General features: G+C 37.9%; 1 protein-coding gene across 1 annotated transcript in view; it reads right to left on the bottom strand.

The window, feature by feature from the left end:
• B3GNTL1 (UDP-GlcNAc:betaGal beta-1,3-N-acetylglucosaminyltransferase like 1) overlaps window positions 1-20984 on the bottom strand; it is a 146706-nt gene that overhangs the window by 48745 nt on the left and 76977 nt on the right. The window contains exon 7 of the mRNA XM_070937479.1: window positions 346-441. Coding sequence (XP_070793580.1) covers window positions 346-441 — 96 coding nt within the window. The remainder of the gene's footprint in view (window positions 1-345; window positions 442-20984) is intronic.

Raw genomic sequence — 20984 nt, 5'->3', positions numbered from 1 at the left:
TAATAATAGATCTGTGTTGTTCAGTTCCTCTATCAATGGCACTTTGGAAAACAGCTAATTTCTTAATTAAATATAACCCAGTCAAATGTTTGATGAAGAACTTCAACCGTGATTAGGATTGCATGGTGCAAGCATCTCTTGAGACATTATTGCATAGATTTCCCAACCTAGAGCCCTCTAGATACGTTAGGAGTATAACTCACAGAATTTCTAGCCAAAAGCACTACTGGGTGGAGATTCTCATAACTGTACTTCTAACATATCTGGAGGGCATCCAACTGGGAAAGAGTGAGATCAATCTTTCCCATAATTAGGTTATGCTCCTCTCCTTTTCATATTACGTACCTTTCCTTCTTCATTAAATCTTCCTACAAGGTAAAACCATTCCCGAGAACAGAACCAAGTTGGCATAATTACTGTTGGTCCATGGGATGTGAAAACCTAGAAACAGAATGAGAAAATAGCCTTTTGTTTTTCAAAGAAGCATAGTTCTTAAGAAATAAATTTGGGGACCTAATACTTCTTTTCTGTTAAGGCTGAAAGTCTGGTAAGTATTTCTTTTGACAGAAATGGGTTGTTTTGTTAAGAAAACAGTAATTTTTCAGGACAAATAAGAAATTCTATGAATACTATAATAAATTCTGAATATTTTATTACAAAGCTGCAGTGGGGAAGAGTACTGTTAATTGGTAGAGTGGTACTGAAGAAGGTAAGAAACACTTTTCCATGAACTGTACTTCCCCTCTATCACTTTCTCCTTAGAACAATTTAAAAGATGGGCTACATATAACACCATTTAGATCACAAAATCAACAAGACTAGAATGAAACATGCTTCCAAAACAATCATTTTTTCACACTAAAGCAAAACTGAACTCAAGAACTCAGATTACAAATCTGAGATCATGTGTTTTGCAATATCTCATCTGGTTTTGTTGTCAAAAAATCATGAATTTGCGTCAAAAACATAAGTAACCCAATATAATGGAGAGAAATGCCTGCTGGTATTTAGGATTGAACTCTCAACCTCCGGAGTGGACCCCAATATATGGATCGTTATTCAAATGTGATATTCTACAATGAGATTAATGAATTCCCTATACAGTGTTGTTGGCATTTTCAACCATTCATTTAGAAGTAGCCCTTGCATCTGACGCTTGTCAATGATTTTTAGATTCAAATAGAGAAAATTTAGCGGCGTTCTATATCTTGTTCTATGGCATGTAGTAAGTTTCCCATAAGATCTAAACTTCACAAACATGAAATAAAGTAGTTGGAAACTAAGCACACCTGTAATTTTTACTGTTTACATATTATATGCCAAAATTAACAACCAATGGAAAGTGCTGTTTTAGAACAAATCAAGTGGAAAGTATTTGAATGAGTCCGTAACAGCCTTAGGCAATTGGTATTTAATAACATTTATTTTATGTCCAAGTAACATCTATAAAATAAGAACAAAAAATGGCACATATGAGTAGAAATATTGGCAAATTTAATAACCTAAATATTTACACAGAAAACTGAAGAAAACTAGTATCTAGGAAAATAAATGAATGTGACCCTTGATTTGTATATTTCTGAATGACAGTTTCAGTGAATTATACCAACAAAGCCTTTTTTGCTTTAAACAAGTATGTCTTAAACCTAGAGCTGAAATAAACCAGAATATCCGGATTATGTAAGGTAAATCTATTTTTTCCATTAATATAAGACAAAATGTCTAACATATCTGCAGACTAATCTTCTTGTCAAGAAGTTAAAGGAGCATAGTGCATCCTGCCCTAGGTATTATATCTAAAGCTACTTTTATGAGCTAAGCAAACAGAGACAGATATTAGTTGTTTCCAGCTGCTTCTTGTGGACTTAACCTAGCTCATTCACAGTGCATACGTGATCCATACAATACCACTATCCAGTTATTATTCTGCCATATTTTTGCAGTGCTGATTCTTTCGCTGTTTCCTTGTTCCATTACAACTTCCCTACATATTCTTAAAACGGTCTTTAAAAGTAGTATTTTTTTAAAAAAAAAATTGAGCTTAACCTTACAGCCATCATGTAGGAGGCCAGATCTGCACAATATAGCTCAAATCATATTCACTGCATGTTTTGGTTGCAAGAAAAATAATCATATTCCATACCTAATGTTCTACAAATCTGTAAGGCAAAATGTTATAAGAAGAAAATGATCTAATTCTGAAGCAATTCTATTAACTTAACAACATACTTAAAACCATTATTCCTAGCAACATTATACATTCCATTCATTATCTTGTTTTTAAGATTTAACATAGTATATCTTCAAAAATCATTCTGAATGAAATTAGTATAAAGGACATAAATGCAATATTGAAATTATAGGAAGAGTAATTATCCTGAAAGATCACTAAAGAAAAGTCATATAGATAGTTGGACCCAAGTCATGCATTTTCCAATGATCTCTCTGAACTTCTAAAATTTCTCTTATTTTCCTTTATTTATTGACATTCTTGACTGAGGTATCTTTTCTTGTTCTTTCTTTGTTTGATATTGAAAGTCTGTGTTCAGTTATCATGTCCTTGTTATCCTAGGCTTTTGTTGTCGGCTATCATGTTGCTTAGTTTTAAAAGCCATTTTAAACATTCAGTGAATATCCCTTTCTTACAGATACATTCCTTTTGTTTATTATAGCTAAGCATATACTTTACAATATCCATTTTGAGTATCACTGCCATTCCATTCCTTCATTTGGTCGTTGCATTCAGTATTATATAATGGATTAAGGTTAAAATGACTTGTTCTGGACCAAATAAGTAAAATGTGTTATTTAGCTCTATCTTTCAAAACACATAATATTCTCTCAAACTCTGTCAATTTCCAAAGTTTTTTCCAATCTTGCAATCAGAGAGAAGAAACATGAAAAAGGCAAAAGGTATACCTGCAAATATGTGCGGTGCATCCAAAGCTTAGCAGAATCAAGAATATGAATCCTATCATTATCTTTAACAATAATAAAAAAAAAATACTGCAGCTAATAATGTTCTCTAAAAGATTGTAGTATACATGTAACAGTAAGTAGAAATGTTGGACTCTCTTTTCTGAAGTTATTTATTGTCTTTGAGGCCTCAAATAAATTTGTCAGTATTGAATTGATCAATACTTCTGAACCAAATGTGCTTTTTTTCAAAAGTACATTTTCCTTTTAGGAAAAAAAGCACTTTGGCGACAACCATGACCTGGATGATTGAGTATCTCCATAGACAATACATCTGAATATTCATAGGTTAAAAGTAAATCTGTTTTATTTCAGTTTCTTGATTTCAAGAAAATATATGGAGAGAAACAGGCAGAAGAAGAAAAAGAAATAATGAATTTAAACATAGAAAATTACAAATAGCTAAACAGACAACCAGAAACTAAAAAAGGTAACTAAAAACATGTAAGAGTGTTTTTTAAAAACTTCAAAAACAAAACATCCCAGCTGTCTAATAGTACACTAAATATATTGGTGAACTTCATCAGATTGCTATAGCCTTCATTTCAAAATCTTCTACAATAGTCAGAATAACTAAGTCCCAAAATATTTCATTATGAATAATCATTATAACTCTAAAAACATTTGTGATTGAACTGAAGAGAGGGAGGGGTAGTTCTACTAGCTGGACATACTATGAACCCTAAATGAGAGAACAACTCTCTCCAACAGACGCGTATACCTTATACCAGTGATGGTTGACCTTTTTGATGCCGAATGCACATGCGTGTGGCCGAACCCCCAAAATGCAATGTGAGCATCCCCCCGCGCATGCACCCTGGTCCCCTGTGCCACATTTTGGCTTCCAGGTTGGTGCAGGAGGCTTTCCAGGCCCAAAACGGGGCACCCCGTTTGGGCCTGGAAAGCCTCCTGCACAAACTTGCATCCCCCTGCACATGCGCCTCATTCACCCACCCACCCGTGCATGCATGCACATCCCCTGTATGTGCCCCGTGCCCCGCGCCCCGTGCATGTGCGGCAGAGACCCGAAGACCAGCTGGCTGGTGGGAGGTGTGCGTGGATGTGCGGTGAAGCTGGGCTGGAGCGATGGCTGGCGTGCTCACAGAGAGGGCTCTGTGTGCCACCTGTGGCACGCGTGCCATAGGTTTGCCACCATGGCCTTATACTGTACATTTGGAAGTATTAGAATTGGACTGGTTTAGGCTTATTATATTTAGCCTATAATAAGATAGAAAACTCTTATTACATACCAGGTTATTCAGTGATGAAAGCACCTTAGGAAATGTATAAATTAGCATACCCTATTAACTGGCAAGTATTTTCAACAAGACAAATGAACAGACATGCTTAAATACTACTGATTCAATAGAAGAAAGCAAACTCATAATATCCAAGCTTTCCTTTACCATAAAAAAAAAATTCATGATATTATTTTAAAAATCTAATTTAAAAAACCTACATCCAGTTAATTACTCATTTAATACATTTATATTCCAGCCTAAATGGGTACATATCTTGCAAAATAAAACACAGTAACTAATAGATGAAATATACTGAAATCTGTTAAAGAGTACAAAGTTTAAACATGCATCTATAAAATCGCTTAAACAACTAAAACATAAAAACAAACAAACTACCTACAAACGAACCTGCAGAATATTTTTAATGTTTTTTTGTCTTCTGCAAATCTGTTATTACAATTACTTGCAATCATATTGCAATCATCCCACCCAGAAACAGGGAACAAAAGGAACAAAACCTACACAGCTCTTTCTTTTTTTCAATAGCTGGGAATTACACCTCCCCCAGCATCTCAAACTTCCACGCATTTCTTGACAGTTACTGCCAAACCCTAGAGCAATGGGAACTCTCTAGCTTTGTGTGATGATCCTGAGAAGTGCCTAAGATACTCATACACACGTAAATTATGCCAATTTTTGAAAGCGGCAAGACAAACCAGTCGAACAGCATTATGAATTGATTTATGAATTAATCTGTAGGTGTAGATTCAGTAAGATAATGAATTCATTCTCCATTTTCTGCCTTGCCTTAGGGAATATGAAGTCATGTTTTTTTAAACAAATTGTCTCTTGGTCAGCTTTTTCTAGCTTCAGAGAAAACTTAACAAGTGCTGTGTTTCAATGCATTTTATACCAAATGGTTAAACTAAAGCAGCACGTGGTTGTCTTTATTTAGTGGCACTGTAGAGCAGGTATTGGTTGACTGATTTAAGTTTTCATTGCTTGAAGAAATTACTGGTAACAAAACATTCTTTTGTTTTTGGATTCCAGCTAATCTTGTTGAAAACTACACATTGTATTGGCATATGTAAAGATACGTATTGGCATTATGAACTGCAAACTGAAATTGGACAGAAAGCTACTCTATTGTAATTAACAGGAAGTGTGTCGGTTTTTTAAGAATTGCATATATAAAATTTATTTTACCAGTTAACTTCTGTATGAGAACAAGAACATAACGTGAACAACTGAAGCTAATTAACAAGAGGCATCCTTGGTGCTCTCTGAGTTTGGTTGTTTTCTTGCAGATGTTTCATTACCCAAACTAAGTAATAACATCAGGACTAGAACTGATGAGGTTATCTAGTCTGCATAAGGAAACATCTGCAAGAAAACTACCAAGTTCAGAGAGCACCAAGGACCCCTTATTTCAATTCTGAGCTACAAATATTCTCCTTTATTGGCTAATTAACACCTCTAAGCCTAAACAAAATATTTTTCTCCCTTATACAATGAGCATTTCAGACATAAAACAATGAACACAGTTCCCTTTCAGCATACAACCAGTAAATTTCTGATCTTTTAAGAAAAGGAGTTTCTTAAATCTCTCGGAGTTGGCACAGGTGGTTTTCACTTAACAACCACACTTTCAGTGCCCATTCAAACATACAATGACACTAAATGAACCAGTCCTCATACTTACAGAGTTCCATCATCCCCACAACCATGTGATCTCTGTTTATGACCTTCATACTATTATCATAATAAAAACAACTATAATAATGGTATTCAAACTCTAAAATGTTTGGCTTAAGATACTTAAGTACTGTAACCGTTTATTATAATTACAAGGAAAAATGAAAAAGGGCTTTATGGAAAGCAAATGCTAGAATTAGCAAAGATGGATGATAATAGAAGATAGAAAAACTACATGTGTTAAATGAAAATAAGCAGTGAACTTGAAGCAGGACAGGCAGCATAAAGTTTTCATAGATTTATTCAAATAGCTTCAGTACATGATAAACTATTGGGTAATGTTTTAATAAAATATTTAAGGATAAATGGGAAAAGTGCAATAAAGAATTTATTTACAAAGATAACAAAATGAATGAAACTACATTATGTTCATAGTAAAAATAAGTCTGACACATTTAAATCAAGCAAGTAAAGAAATCATGATAAAACTTTAAACAGAACATACAGCCAATTTTTTGTAACCAAATTTTTCTGCTTTTTAAAAATTATCCCCAAAAGTTATTATTTTTAAGATCTCCTTCATTAACACTCTCTTTTAGCATTCCCACCTATTATTCTTTCACTTTCTTTATCCATATTAAGGAAGTTCTTCTTAGTTGTTTTGGATTTAAATAAAAAATGAAACAATACAAGCTGTCAAGCTGTCACATCCCATACAAAGCCTAGTCTTCACAAGATTACATATTTATTACATCATGCAGCTTTGGAAGCTGCAAAATTACAGAAAAAGTAAGTACACCCTCTTTGAGCTCTATGGCTTTGCATATCAGGACATAGTAAAAATCATCTGGTTCGTAGCATTTCTTAAAAGTACAAAAAGAAATCCAACATGGAGAAACCATTCCATAGGTATGAAGAGGCTAAGTAGCAGCCATGTGCTGTTAATTAAGTGCCTTTGATTAATAGATCACCACCAAGTGGGACTATCTCTACAAAAGCTGAAATTTTAAGAGTTTGCTTGTCTCCAGCATTGAGGTGTGTGTTAACACAATGCCAAAGAGTAAAGACATCAGCAATTATCTTAGAGAAGCAATTGTTGCTGTCCATAAAACTGGGAAGGGTTATAAGCGCATTTCCAAACAATTTAAAGTTCATCATTCTACAGTGAGGAAGATTATTCAAAAGTGGAAAATATTCAAAACAGTTGCCAATCTTCTCAGGAGTGACTGTCCCAGCAAGGTCAAACTGTGCAATGTGCAGAGAAATTGCAAAAAAATCCAAGAGTTATTACATCTCAGACTCTTCAGGTTTCAGTTATCATGCTAAATGTTAAACTTCATTATAGTACAATTAGAAAAAGACTGAACAAGTGTGAATTGTTTGGAAGGCTGCCAGGAGAAATTGTCCTCTCTCTAAAAAGAACATGGCACACGGCTTATGTTTGCAATGTTGCAACAAATCACAAGATTTCTGGAACACTGTCCCTTGAGCAGACACAACCAAAGTGGAGGTGTCTGGCCATAATGCATAGTGCCATGTTTGGTGAAAACCAAACACAGAATATCAGCACAAACACCTCATATCAGCCGTCAAGCATGGTAGTGGAGGAGTGATGATTTGGGCTTGTTTTGCAGTCACAGTACCCGCAGTACTCAAAGACCCAGCAATCCCAAGAAACTACTGGTTACCATAATTTGATTTTGTGGCTTAAAGGATTTTCATAAGTTTTGAAGAAATTTCTACAGCACAAGCACATTTGGCATGTAACTCACGGAGAAAAATATTTTATCATTCCTTTACTGGGGGAGAACCATATGTTAGATGTCAAAGAGAAAATCATTCAAGCCACTTGGCTTGAATCGGGAATATATAAACAGCATTTTAAATCCCAATCTCATATATTTTTTCTTTGCATGATTAAATATGTCTTTGACACTGATACTGACATGTGTAACTGCCTAGGTTTCTAGATATTATTTATGGCAATCTCTGAATGTTTTATTAGGTGTGAAACACATAGAAAAACATATAATGGACATTAAGACATTTATTCCTCAGTTTAGAAGTTCCGCCACTAACATCTGGATATATGCCACCTCGGCTATGTTGTTCTTAAGCAAAGCCCAGCCAACAGGACTCAGCGTTTCCTTGTGTGGTTAAACTAAGTTTTATTCCTAAAGAATAGAGCACTGTTTTTCTGCTGCCCCAAACTGAAGCATTGCTATTAGCTTCCTAGAAACACTTCAAAATCTTTATTTACTTCAGACCACAAATTTTTGTCAGCAAGAGACTATTTTGAAGAAATCTCTATTTTCTCCCACAGTACAAAATTATAGTAAATTCCCTTCTATGGAATATCATTCACATTTGTTAGCAGCTTACTATTCTTTCTTCGATTTGCATAGATTCTAGAATAAATGAATTTATGAAAATGTGACAGTTGTTTGCAGAATATTTCAATAACACTTCTTAATTCTAACTGAAAGATGAAATAAAATTGTTTACCCTCCAAAGATTGTTGAACTACAAATCCCAGAACACTTCACAAAAAAACCATCATCAGTTATTTGGAATTACAAATTCAATATCCCCACTATGCACGGTCATACTGTAAATTAACTAGTAATTTCAACTGTATTTTAGCTAGTAATTTCCTAAATATAAATGTTAGGAAAATTGAAACTATACTGGGCTATGGAAGTCAAAGCAAGATTGGAAAACTAACAAACAAAAAAAAAAAGCAATCTCTGCTAATATTTCTACCAAATTGGTCCAATTTGCAAATCAGAACTCACAGATGATTCCAATCAACTTGCTACAAATTTGTGTTGGAGTAGCTCTCCACAGTATGGCACTGCTTATACAATAAAGAACTACATGAGTTTTCAAAATGAAATCTTTCTTCCAACTTTTGCATTACACAGATTCTTTCAACCTTATCATAAAAGTAACTGTGTAATGTGCCCAAAAGAAAAACGTGATAAGCCTATAACCTTCTGGAATGAAGTGTTTTGAACAAAAATTTCACTATTCAGCCACAACAAGATACATTTGAAAAATGTAAAGAAAAAAGAAAAAGAGAAGCATTTGAAGAAAATAATGTTTTGGCAACTATTATCTACAGGGATAACAGCATGCTTTGTGATTGTGCGACAATAAGTAGCACAGTTTATACTCTCTGGATGAAAAAGAAAAAGGATTAAACTAACTCTCTTAGAAACTATTATTCCACAGTCAGTAAAGAAATTGAAGCTGAAAAGAGATGCAATACTTCAATAAGAAAACAGTGCCTCCAAAGCAGCCATAAGGTACTTATAGGAAAGAAAAAAAGGTTTTACAGTGGCCTTCAGTCCTTAGAACCTGATTATTAATAAAACTCTGGGGGGAATCGCAAACAAGCAGACCTAATCATATTTTTCCTAATCAGTTAGCTGGGGTGTGCAGGAAACACACCACTGTAATAATGGAGAATTTTAATTACCTGGGCATCAACTGGGAAACAAACTCTGCAGTGAGTGAAAAATTAAACAGGTTCCTGCCATGCCTGACAACTTTTCCATCTAAAAGATGGAGGAGGGAACTAGAAGGTCAGCTATACTGGGCTTAATTCTTACTAATAGGGATGAAATGGTTGAGGGAGTGTAAACTGTAAGAACTTTGGGGGAGAATGACCATGTCATACCAGAATTCACCATAATGCAGCCATAGGTAACTGAACAAAGTCAGACTGCTGCTTCAGATTTTAAGAGAGATAACTTCAACAAGCTGAGAGATTAGTAAGGTTTCCTTGGATGGAAATCCTAGAGGAAAAAAGAGTTCATGATGTTTGTGAAAAACTGAAAAACAAGATAATAAAGGCCCAAACAAAAGCAATACTACAGAGAAAGAAAAACAAGACGCTCCAAATGAAACCAGCATGGCTGTACAAAGAACCCTCTAATAAAGTCAAAGACTTAAGAACAACTATAAAAAACTGAAACCAGGACACATAACTAGAATAGAATACCAAGCCCAAATATAAAAGGATGAAGTCAGTATGGCTAAGAGCTGATGGAGTTCCAATCTTCAAAAAGGGAAAAAATTGGATCCAGGAAACTACAGACTAATCAGCTTGACATCAATACTAGGGAAAAGGGAAATCCTGGAAAAGATAATGAAGCAGTGGACTTGAGAGCACCAGGAAATAAGCAAGGCGATTACTAGAAGCCAGCATGGTTTAGGTAAAAGCAGAACATGTCAAACAAACCTTACTGCCTGCTTTGATAAGGTGACTAATTAGTGGATTAAAGAGACACTTTGGATATAGTATACTTAGATTTCAGTAAGGCATTTGACAAAGTTGACAACAGCCTACTTCTTGGTAAGATAGAACAATGTGGAATAGATAGTACCACCACAAGAAATATTTGCAGTTGGCTGACCAGCTGCACTCAACATGTGGTCTTCAACTACATCTATATGGAAGGAAGCATACAATCTAGATAAGGAGACTGAAGGGGCTCTCCTCAAATTTGCAGGTTGGGGGGAAATGGACTCAAGATTCAGAAGGGTCTTACAGATTTGAGCATTGGGGCATATTCAACAAGATGCAGCTCAGTGATGTGAAAAGTTAAGGTCATGCACTTAGGCAGGAAAAACCAAATGTGTAAGTAAGTACAGAATAGGCAGTACTTGGCTCAACAGTAGTACCTATGAGAGAGGTGGACCACCACTTAAGTGTGAACCAGCAATGTATTGCAGCTGCCAAAAAAGCTTATGCAATCCCAGGCAATCCCATTAACACAAGAATAGCATCAAGTTCACAAGAAGTTATAGCATCATTCCAAGTAGTAAAGTACTTGGAATATTGAATCCAGTTCCGTTCACCATACCAAAAGGATGCTGAGGCCTAGAAATAGTACATAGAAGAGCGACAAAGATACAGGGTCTGGAGGCTAAACCATATGATGAATGTCTAAGGAAATTAGGTATGTTTAGCCTAACAAAGAGAACATTTTAGGGATGACATGACAGTGTATTCCAATTCTTGAAGAACAGTTACCGGGAAGAGAGAAGAGGGGGTTGATTTATTATCCATAGCACCCAAGACCAAGACAAGAATCAATGGGTGGAACCTCATAGGGAAATCCAACATAGAACTAAGCAGAAATTTCCTGAGAGTGAGAACAATTAGTCAATGGAATAGTTTGCCTCTCAGAGTTGTGAATGCTCCGTTGCTAGAGGTTTTTAAGACAAAATTGGAAAACCATTTGTCTGGGATGGAATAAAGGCTCCTGCCTTGGGCAGGAGGTTGGACTAAAAGACTTCCAAGACCCTTCTAGCCCTATGATTCTATATTCCTCAGCCTTAAAGTTTTTAGAAGGAAACCATTCCTAAAGCAAAAATATATATATTCTTAGTTGGCTACAGGAAATAAGAAAGGCTTGCATCTATAAAGGGTTTGTTTGACAACTAGTATAATTGATAAACAGCACATCCCTGATAGAATATAGCTTCTGTCATAAAATTGCCAAGTAGCTCATCTCAGCTATACATACTTTGAATATGATACAAAACCTGGTGTTTTGGAGCTGGTAATAACATTTCTGTTATTTATTAAAATACGCTGACTTTTAAAGACTTTTTTACAGGTTGAAAAAAGGTGTCACTGCTTTAGGAGTAACATTACTAAAAGCAAAGGCTTTTTGTTTCTTAGGCTTGCATTTGAAAAAAAAAACAGCAGAACTTCTGCATCACCATGGAACTAAAACACCTCTTCCAAATCAATTTTAAAGTGTGTACTTTAGTTCTAAGAAATAATTATATGTCTGGTCTTTGAGGACTGCTATAAGAAATACAGAGAGAATCCCGTAGGAAGATCAAAACTGTACCAAACCTGAAAATTTTAGGCCAATATCACTTTTGAACACTGATTATAAAGTTTTTGCCAAGATATTAGCGAATAGACTAATGCCAGTTATGCAACAAACAATTCATAATGATCAATCAGGTTTTATAAAAGGGAGGCAAATGAAATATAATGTTAGACAAATTATAAATCTATTGGAATATTTGGAAAAAAACAACCAGGTCCCTGCAGCGTTCATATTTTTGGATGCAGAGAAAGCATTTGATCGATTGAATTGGCAATTTCTGTTTAAGATAATAGAAAAAATGCATTTTGGAGAGTATTTTTTACATTCAATTAGAGAAATATATTAGGAACAAACAGCACAAATAATAGTTAATGGAGGCTTAACAGATGTTTTTAAAATTGAGAAAGGTACAAGGCAGGGTTGTCCTTTGTCTCCATTGTTGTTTATTTTAACTTTAGAAGTTTTGTTGAATAAGATACGTGACTCTGATAAAATAAAAGGAATTGCAATTAGACAGCAGGATTATAGATTAAGAGCGTTTGCAGATGACCTGGTTGTTACTTTATCTCAACCTATAAAAGCGGTTCTACATATGTTGGACATAATAGGTCAATATGGTAAGGTATCTGGATTTAAAGTAAATCAACACAAGACAAAGATGATAACTAAAAATATGTCCATATCTCAAAGAGAAGATTTAGGGAGAATAACGGGGTTTGAAATAGTTAAAAAGGTTAAGCATCTAGGAGTATATATTGCAACCTCAAACATGAAATTATTTAAAAACAATTATGAAGTTCTTTGGCAAAAAGTGCAGAAAGAAATGGAAAATTGGAAAAAGCTACAACTATCTCTACTGGGAAGGATAGCAGTAATAAAAATAAATGTATTACCTAGGTTCTTATTTTTGTTTCAAATGATACCAGTGCTTAAGAAAGATGGAAACTTGATGGAATGGCAGAAAGGGGTTAATACTTTTATTTGGGGCGGGAAGAAACCAAGAGTGAAACTGAAAATTAACAGGATGTACGTGAGAGAGGAGGTCTTAAAATGCCTAATTTAAGATTGTACTATGAAGCAGCTGTTTTATCACAAATTAGCGATTGGTTTAATTTAACTGAAGAGAGAATGTTAAATATAGAAGGTTATGATTTGTTATATGGATGGCATGCTTATCTGTTATATGAAAAAAGAGGGGATAAAGTGTTTAAGGGTCATATACTTAGAAATGCGTTGCTGAGGGTTTGGAAAAAGTATCAATATAAGCTAAATTATAAGATACCCATATGGGCAAATCCCAGACATGCAATAGAAAATATAAGTATAGAACAAAAAACAGAGGTGATTACTTATAAAGAGCTTCCTTTTTTGGAAAGGGGTAAGCTGCAATTGAAACCTTTAGATGTATTAAAAGAAGAAGGGATAATTTATACTTGGTTTCAGTATGGTCAGCTTCAAGCTAGATGAAGGGAAGATCAAAAAATTGGTGTCATGCAAAATGAGGAAAATCTGGTGAAACAGATTAGAGATCAAAATCAGATGCATATTAAAAGGTTGTATAACGCTTTATTGGAAATAGATTCAGAAACGGAATTGGTTAAGGATTATATGATAAAATGGGCACAAAATTTTCAGGAACCAGTGATGATGGAAACATGGGAAAAGATTTGGGTTAGAAATGTTAAATTTACGCAAGCACAAAATTTGAGAGAGAACTTTTATAAAATGTTTTATAGATGGCACTTAGAGCTTAAAAAATTATCATGTATGTACTCGAATTTGCAAGCTAAATGTTGGAGATGTGAATGTGATGATGCAACCTATTATCATATATGGTGGACCTGTAAGAAAATCAAGGCATTTTGGATAAAAATTTGGTGGGTGATGCAGAACATTTTGAAAAATAGGTTGAAATTTACTCCTCAACTATTTCTACTGGGTATAACGACGGATTGTACAGTATTAGAGACTAAATTGATCTTGAACTTAATATCAGCAGCTAGGCTGTTAGTAGTGCAATACTGGAAGAAGGACTCTTTGCCTACTATTGAAGAGTGGATACTGAAAGTACCGAATTTAGCAGAAATGACGAAAATTTCAGCGTATTTGAAGGACTATACACAAGAAAGATACGTATCGGAATGGAGAAGATGGATTGATTATATTCAAAATAAGTATCAGACAAGAAAATATCAAATAGCTTATGAATGAATGTTAAGTATTAGAAGTATTATGTTATCTATAGTGGAGTTAAGGTTTCAGGGGGGATTTAGTAGTCTAAGGATAGATAGGTTAATTTAGCTTATGATTGTTAACTGAAATACCTTGTATTTTGCTCTGGGAAGTCTGGGGGGAGGGTGGGATGAGGGGAGGGAAAGGGTGGGGGGAATATTGGGGGGAAATTTTTTTTTTTCTGTAAAACTTTTCAATAAAAAAAAAGAAATACAAAGAGAAGAACTTTGAAAGCCTACATGTATTAGAGAAATAATGTTTCTATAATATATGCAATATTATATGTAGAATACTAAATTTAAAAAAAGAACTTATTAAAATAGAATTTAAAACATTGCATTAGTAGTTTCATTTTATTTTTCTAAAATTTGCTATAGTGCCTGCCCACAAGTTCCCCACAGCTGCACTAAATTGTTATATACTTTTTTTTATTTTTTAAGCAACTAGGCGATATAGTAAGAAAAGTAAAGGGGTAAATAATTGTCAAAGTAATAAGTCAATGTGAAGCGGCCATTATTGTGAAAGCAACAATTTTCTTCTGATTACCAAACTAAGTTTTCTAAAATTATATATAAAGAATATCATTTAAAATTCTTTGTATATAATCTTCACAAAAAAAACCAAACATGGTAACAAAGAGGATTTTTTGTAAATGCAGAGAAGCCATAATTTATGCCAAGAACATGCTGATCTGTTACAAAAACTTGTTCTGCAATGGGGCAAGAGGTGAATCTTTACAAGTCTTTTTCCATGGCTCTGAATGAACAGGAAATAAATATAAAGTACCCATTAGTTTGCAATGGAATAAGAAAAGCAAAGGGTTTTCTTATTCCATTGAATAAGGAAGAAAAAAGCCATCAACATTCCGTGGGTCAGCTTTTATATATGGCTGAAAAGTTTTTATTTTGGTTTTTTGTCTACCAAAATACTTCAAAAACCAAAACTTGAATAGGCAATCTAGCACAGAATAAAAAGGGCTTGATTTTTAAAGTTACTAGTAATATTTGTTTTCACTTCTAATGCTCACTTTTCACTTTGTATTCCCATCTCTGCCCTAGATTTATTAAGCGACCTTGGTCAAGAGTACACTGTAACACTTTTCAGCTCACACAAAGATGATAAAAAAGATCAGGTATGTTTATCAGCATAAAACTAGCAGAAAACTATACTTCCAAATAAATCCAGCAGAAATACAAATACAGCTTTTCTTCCACTGAAGACACAATGGATTTACACAACAGAACTACCTGTGTACAGATCACTAATTCTGCAGATCACTGAAATACGAGACTACCTTACATTAAGATTAAATAATGTAGACTTCAGGGATGATTTTAAAAAGACACTGTGCAGGCAATAAAGCATAGTCAAAACTCTCATTAAGTCATAACAAAATGCTATAAGTGATTGTAATAACAATTCGTGTGAATGTTCAAAGTCTGCAACAATCATTGAAGTATAAAGAGAGTTTAAGAAGGTAGTGCTGTCATATACCACTCTGAAATAAAAATGATTGCTTAGACAACAGAAATGGCATTGCTCCATTCTTATTAACTGAAAGACAGTCGGTACTCATTTTACATTATTTTCCAAAATTTAAGAAATGCGGCCCACTTCAGACCTGACATTTAGATCAATAAAATGAAAGGTGTGACTGGCTGTCTAAAAAGGAGTGATTGTGAAACTTTTCCAGATGTGTTCACTGTAATATTTTTGTTCATGCTGGCGTATATTAAATCAATCCAATCTAAAATCTACGCTTCATATGCTCTACACTACATTTTGAAAATTTTAATCCCACTGCAGAAACCAGATATACTGGACAATTCAATTCAATTCATACCATACATTCTTAGTGTGAGAATTATGTTATTTTGCAGACTAATTAAATCTGAAGAGATATGCAAATAATAGAAGGTTAGGCAGTCTTCCGTGTAGAATCCTATTTAATAAGGACAATGAAAGTCAAAACTGATTGTAGCTACACTCTCTTTCTGATATTCTTTGTCTCTCTGCAAATGTGGAAAAATTAAATAAATTTCCCAGAAGTTGAATTTATCATAAGTAAAAGCCTTCAGAAACTAGTATGAGGATCATATGTGATTTAAGGCTGCAGTCTACCCATCCCAAAATAACAGAAGGCAGATTCTGAATAAAATTATGGTTAAAAAGCAGAACTTTTTCATCTCCCTTATTTAAAACATGGGCATGGATTCTGCCTTATAACTCAGCTAGACAATTCCAATATGAGATAGAATATGGGATAAGAAGATTTAATATACTTCCAGGAGCCTCAGACCAGATTTCTCTATAGATATCTTTTTATCAAAACATGTCACAATAGGTTTTCCAATTTCACATGTTTTTAAGGATCTTCATTTTTAAGGAGCAAGAGGAAATGTTTATATAAAATGTATTAAATATCATTTTGTAATACATGGAGTAGATATTAGATAAATTACCTACTTTCATGCTTTAGATCTTTCCTTTGATTATGAAGTATACTATAACAGATAAAAACAGCAAATTTATTTCAGTTATTTCAATCACATTGGAACTATTTTACTGCTAGCATATTTCTTGCAAATGGCCAATAGGAATAAATTGTCCCAAACCTGGAAATATTAACTTGATAATATTAAAGAATTGAAAAATTGTAATTTTTTGATGTGACAAAACTATTATTATCAAAGTGACATAGAAATAGAATTTCTCTTTCTATTTTTTAAATTTTTGCTTTGTTTTATCTAAAACTAAAACTAGACTCAGATAGCTACAAAGGCCTATAAAGTTTTCCAGTATCAATATTTGAAGATTTTGCTGAAGTTTAGAAAAAAAAATATCAATTTCTCTTAAGGTCATTGCCTGAGGAAAATAGTATTTAGTTTAAAATATCCAATTTTGTTTCATATAAACAGATCTGTCAGCAGAGATGTAAATAACTTAATAGTCACTGCTTGCAAAGGACCAGAAAGCTTTTGTGCTTTTTGTTGTAAAGACACCAAGAGAGCTTAAGTCCACAAACAAATCTTTACAGAACGGATCTGCCTATTTGGGCCACCCAAGAAAGTAAGCAGATATACAACATACATATTTCAACTTAGCTAGAAATTTAAGACTGAAAAACAGAAATGGGTGACAAGGTGCAGTAGTTCGTTCCAGATAGAGTTAGCTGGCATCCTATGTTCAGCTGAAACAGTTATAAACAAACCTCAGAAATATGTTCTGGTAGCTCTGCCATTTTGGCAGTGAAGTCAGGAAGTGTGTTTGACTAAGTCTTAGTGTTCACTAAATTATGCTTACTTCAAAACACATACGTGTATGTTTAACATTCAGAATCCCATTGTTGTAAACTCTTTTAGTTGAAGGAAAAATGGACGTTGCTTACCTGAACGTCCCTTCTGAGCACACTGCTGGAGAATCCAAGAGCGTGGGTATTTCCCTCAGTTAGGTTGATATACTGAGTGCCTGTATCTTTAAGAATTCGTTGACTCCGCCTTCAGGGCCTGGCTGAGGCTCAGTTTCTTTCACGAAGGAGGCAAAAAAAACAAGGTCCAAGAGCCAACCGGAACTCCGGAGCAGAAGCCAGCCAGGGAGGGTTTGGCTTCTCCAGCAGCGCGCTCAGAAGGGACGTTCAGGTAAGCAACGTCCATTCTCTTCTGCTTGGAGAATCCAAGAGCGTGGGATATACCCAAGCAAGTGTCAAGTAGGGCGGGAGGCTGAATGCTCCCGGGTGGCTGGATCAGAGATGACAGCTTGTAAAACACGCCGTCCAAAGGACGCCTCAGCCGGGGCGAAGGAGTCAACCTTGTAGTGGCGGATGAAAGGTGTAAGAGATGTCCAGGTTGCCGCACGGCAAATGTCCAGAACGGACAACTGGCGGCTGTCGTGGAGGCGCCCCTAGTCGAGTGTGGTAGAATATGCCCAGGTGGTGATCTGTTCTTAAGTGTGTACGCCTTCGCAATACCTGCCTTGAGCCAGCGGCCAATCGTGGACGAAGACACTTTACACCCCATCGATGCCGGCAAGAAGGAGATGAAAATGCCTCAGATTTGCAAAAAGGCGCAATGCGCTTGATGTAGTGGAGGCGCGCACATCGGACATCTAGGGTGTGCCATTGAGCTTCAAGCCGATGCTGGGGTGCAGGACAAAAATCAGGCAGGACAAGCTCTTGAGAATGATGGTAGAGTGAGTTTATCTTCGGTAAGAAGGAAGGGTCCATCCGGAGGATCACCCTGTTAGTGTGGAATATGCAGAGGTCGGGATGGACCGAAAGTGCTGCAAGCTCAGATACTCTCCAGGCAGAGGTAATCGCCATGAGGAAGGCCAGTTTCAAGGTAAGAAGGCGTAGGCTGGTGAAGGATAAAGGTTCGAAGGGTGGGGTCATCAGAACCTGGAGGACCAGGGGAAGATCCCATATCGGGTATTGGTGGATGACAGGGGGACGGAGATTAGTAGCTCCCCGAAGAAAGGTCCGAATCCTCGCGTCCTGCGCCGGGGCAGAGCCGATGCAGTCAGTAAGACAGTGTGGAGAGCAGCCACCTGGCGGCGGAGAGTATTTGGTGCGAGGCCCTTGTCAAACCCGTCCTGGAGAAATTCAAGGAGATCGGGGACAGACGCAACAGCTGGGTCGATGTCGTGCGTGGAGCACCAGCGGCGGAATGCCCTCCAAGTGGCATCGTAGTAGAGGCGCGACGGGAGGCTTGCATGGTGGTGATAACCCGCCCTGACAGGTTGTCCCTCCTCAGGAGGACCCTCTCAAATGCCAGACGGTCAGCTGGAGCCACTGAGGCTCCGGGTGGCGAATGACTCCCTGGCAGAGAGAGTTCCGGTCCTGGGGGATCCTCCAGGGCTGGAAGATTGACAAGTCCAGTAGGTCCGCATACCATGGTCGACAAGGCCAGTGTGGGGCGACCAGGAGAACCTCCATGCCCTCCAACAGGATCTTGCGCACCACCTTGGGGATGAGCGGGAGGGGAGGGAAGGCGTATAACAGGCCCGGAGGCCAGGGACATCGGAGAGCGTCGGTTCCCTCTGATGTCAGGCAGGGGAACCGGGAGAAAAAACGGGGAAGTTAAGTATTGCGGGTGCTCGCAAACAAGTCCACAAGCAGGGTCCCGAAACTGGTCGACAGCTCCCGAAAAAGCGCAGTGTGTAAGTGCCATTCTGCGCGGTCGATCTGAGACCGGCTCAGCCAGTCCACCTGGATGTTGTCCGACCCGGATATATGTTGCGCTGTAATGGAAAGAACATGTTCCTCCGCCCAAGAAAGAAGAGACATGGCCTCGTCCAGAAGTGATTTGGAGCAAGTGCCGCCCTCCCGATTGACATGTGCCTTGGCCGTGGTGTTGTCTGTTAAGATAAGCACATGCTGCCCCTCCAGGTTGGCCTGAAAGTGCCGGAGAGCCAGGTGAACTGCTCGCAGCTCCAACCAATTTATATCGTGCTGGAGGTCCCTCAGCGACCAGCGACCCTGCGCTACCTTGGTAGAGAGATGGGCACCCCATCCCACGAGGCTTGCGTCCGTTGTTACCGTCACCCGCTGCGGTTCATGGAAAAAACATCCCTTTGTCACGGCCGTGCGCCTGGTTGAAGCGGCGTTCTAAGGCATCATGCCGCCATTTAGCGGCCTTGTCCTCGGCTGAGGAAGGCTTGTGGAAGTTGAGGGCTTTGCAGCGCTGGAAGCATGCTTGGAATGCTTCTTGGCCTTCTTGTGAGAGGAGCGCTCAGGCGGTTGGGCCTTGGAAGGGCTGTGGGCCTGCTCTAGATCCGAGGAGAGGTCGGAATCGCCCATGTAGAGGGGATATAGAAGTTGGAGGGGGTTTTTTGGGGGGGGTGAGCAAGCAACCCCTATACAGATACCCCCAACACAAGCACCTCTGAGGTGTTGATTGAAAAAATCCGCTGAAAGGACTGACGAGAAAAAGCGGCAAGGGCCAGACCTAAGATGGCGGCTGTAGACAAAATGGTGGTCAGACCCGATACGGTGACAAAGCGGGTAGCTCTATCGAGGAAGTCCCCAATTTAGTGGCTGAAATCGGCAGCGGCTAAGGCACAAGAGCCCACGGGATCCACGGGATCTGAGTTGCAATTACCGGCTCTCCCAAGCGAAGGCACCATGGCGCGCGAGGGGGAATCTGTCAGCCCTGCACAGCTGGCTGAAGATGGAGTCTCCAAAACGGCGCGAAGCCCAGCTGTAACGCGCAAAGCGGCTAGAATTGAAATGAGGCCCTCTCTCCAGACTCCACAGGCGACGATGAGTTCCGGGAATGGCGCGAGCCAAGAATTGGCTCAAAGCACCGCCGCCAGCCAGCTGATGCCCCTAAGCGCGCAGTCAACAGTGTTCCAAGCGCTGTAGGCAAGTATCCTCTGTGCGGGGTATGCCACGGAGCACTGGGCAGGGACCCTGAAGTGGGAATGAAGGCTGAGGATGGCAGCGGTTTTGTCGGCAAGCCGGACAACCGGTGTGCTCACTAGCTGCTCAGGATAACGCTCACCGAGATGCGATGGAAAGGCAGAGCTCTGCGGCTGTCAGTCGAAGAATACGAGTGAAGGCAGGCGGCCTGGAGCCCCAGGCTGACACCGCCCCGTCGGCAGCCGAGTAGGCGATCACAGAAAGCTGAAGGCTCGCAGAGATGCCGATGGCAAGACAGAGCTCTGTGGCTGTCAATGGAAGAATACAAGCGAAGGCAGGTGGCTTGGAGCCCCAGGCCCGACACTGCCCCGCCAGCAGCCAAGTGGGCGATCACAAGGCTGCAATGGCAATGAGTAGAGGAGCAACAGAAGGGGAGTCAGAAGCAAAAAGCAAATTCCAAAGGATGAATGTCAAAGTCCAGAGAAACTGGAGCAAGCGAAAAAGCACTCTATCAAGCCTGACTGAGTGAAAGGAACTGAGCCTCAGCCAGGCTCTGAAGGCGGAGTCAACGAATTCTTAAAGATACAGGCACTCAGATTCTCCAAGCAGCGCGCTAGAGAATGGCTTCAT

This window comes from Pituophis catenifer, unplaced genomic scaffold, assembly GCF_029215685.1.
Source record: "Pituophis catenifer annectens isolate HBS135680 unplaced genomic scaffold, rPitCat1.0.hap2 SCAF_2, whole genome shotgun sequence".
NCBI classification, from domain to species: Eukaryota; Metazoa; Chordata; class Lepidosauria; order Squamata; family Colubridae; genus Pituophis; species Pituophis catenifer.
This window is presented reverse-complemented; position numbering and strand designations above follow the sequence as displayed.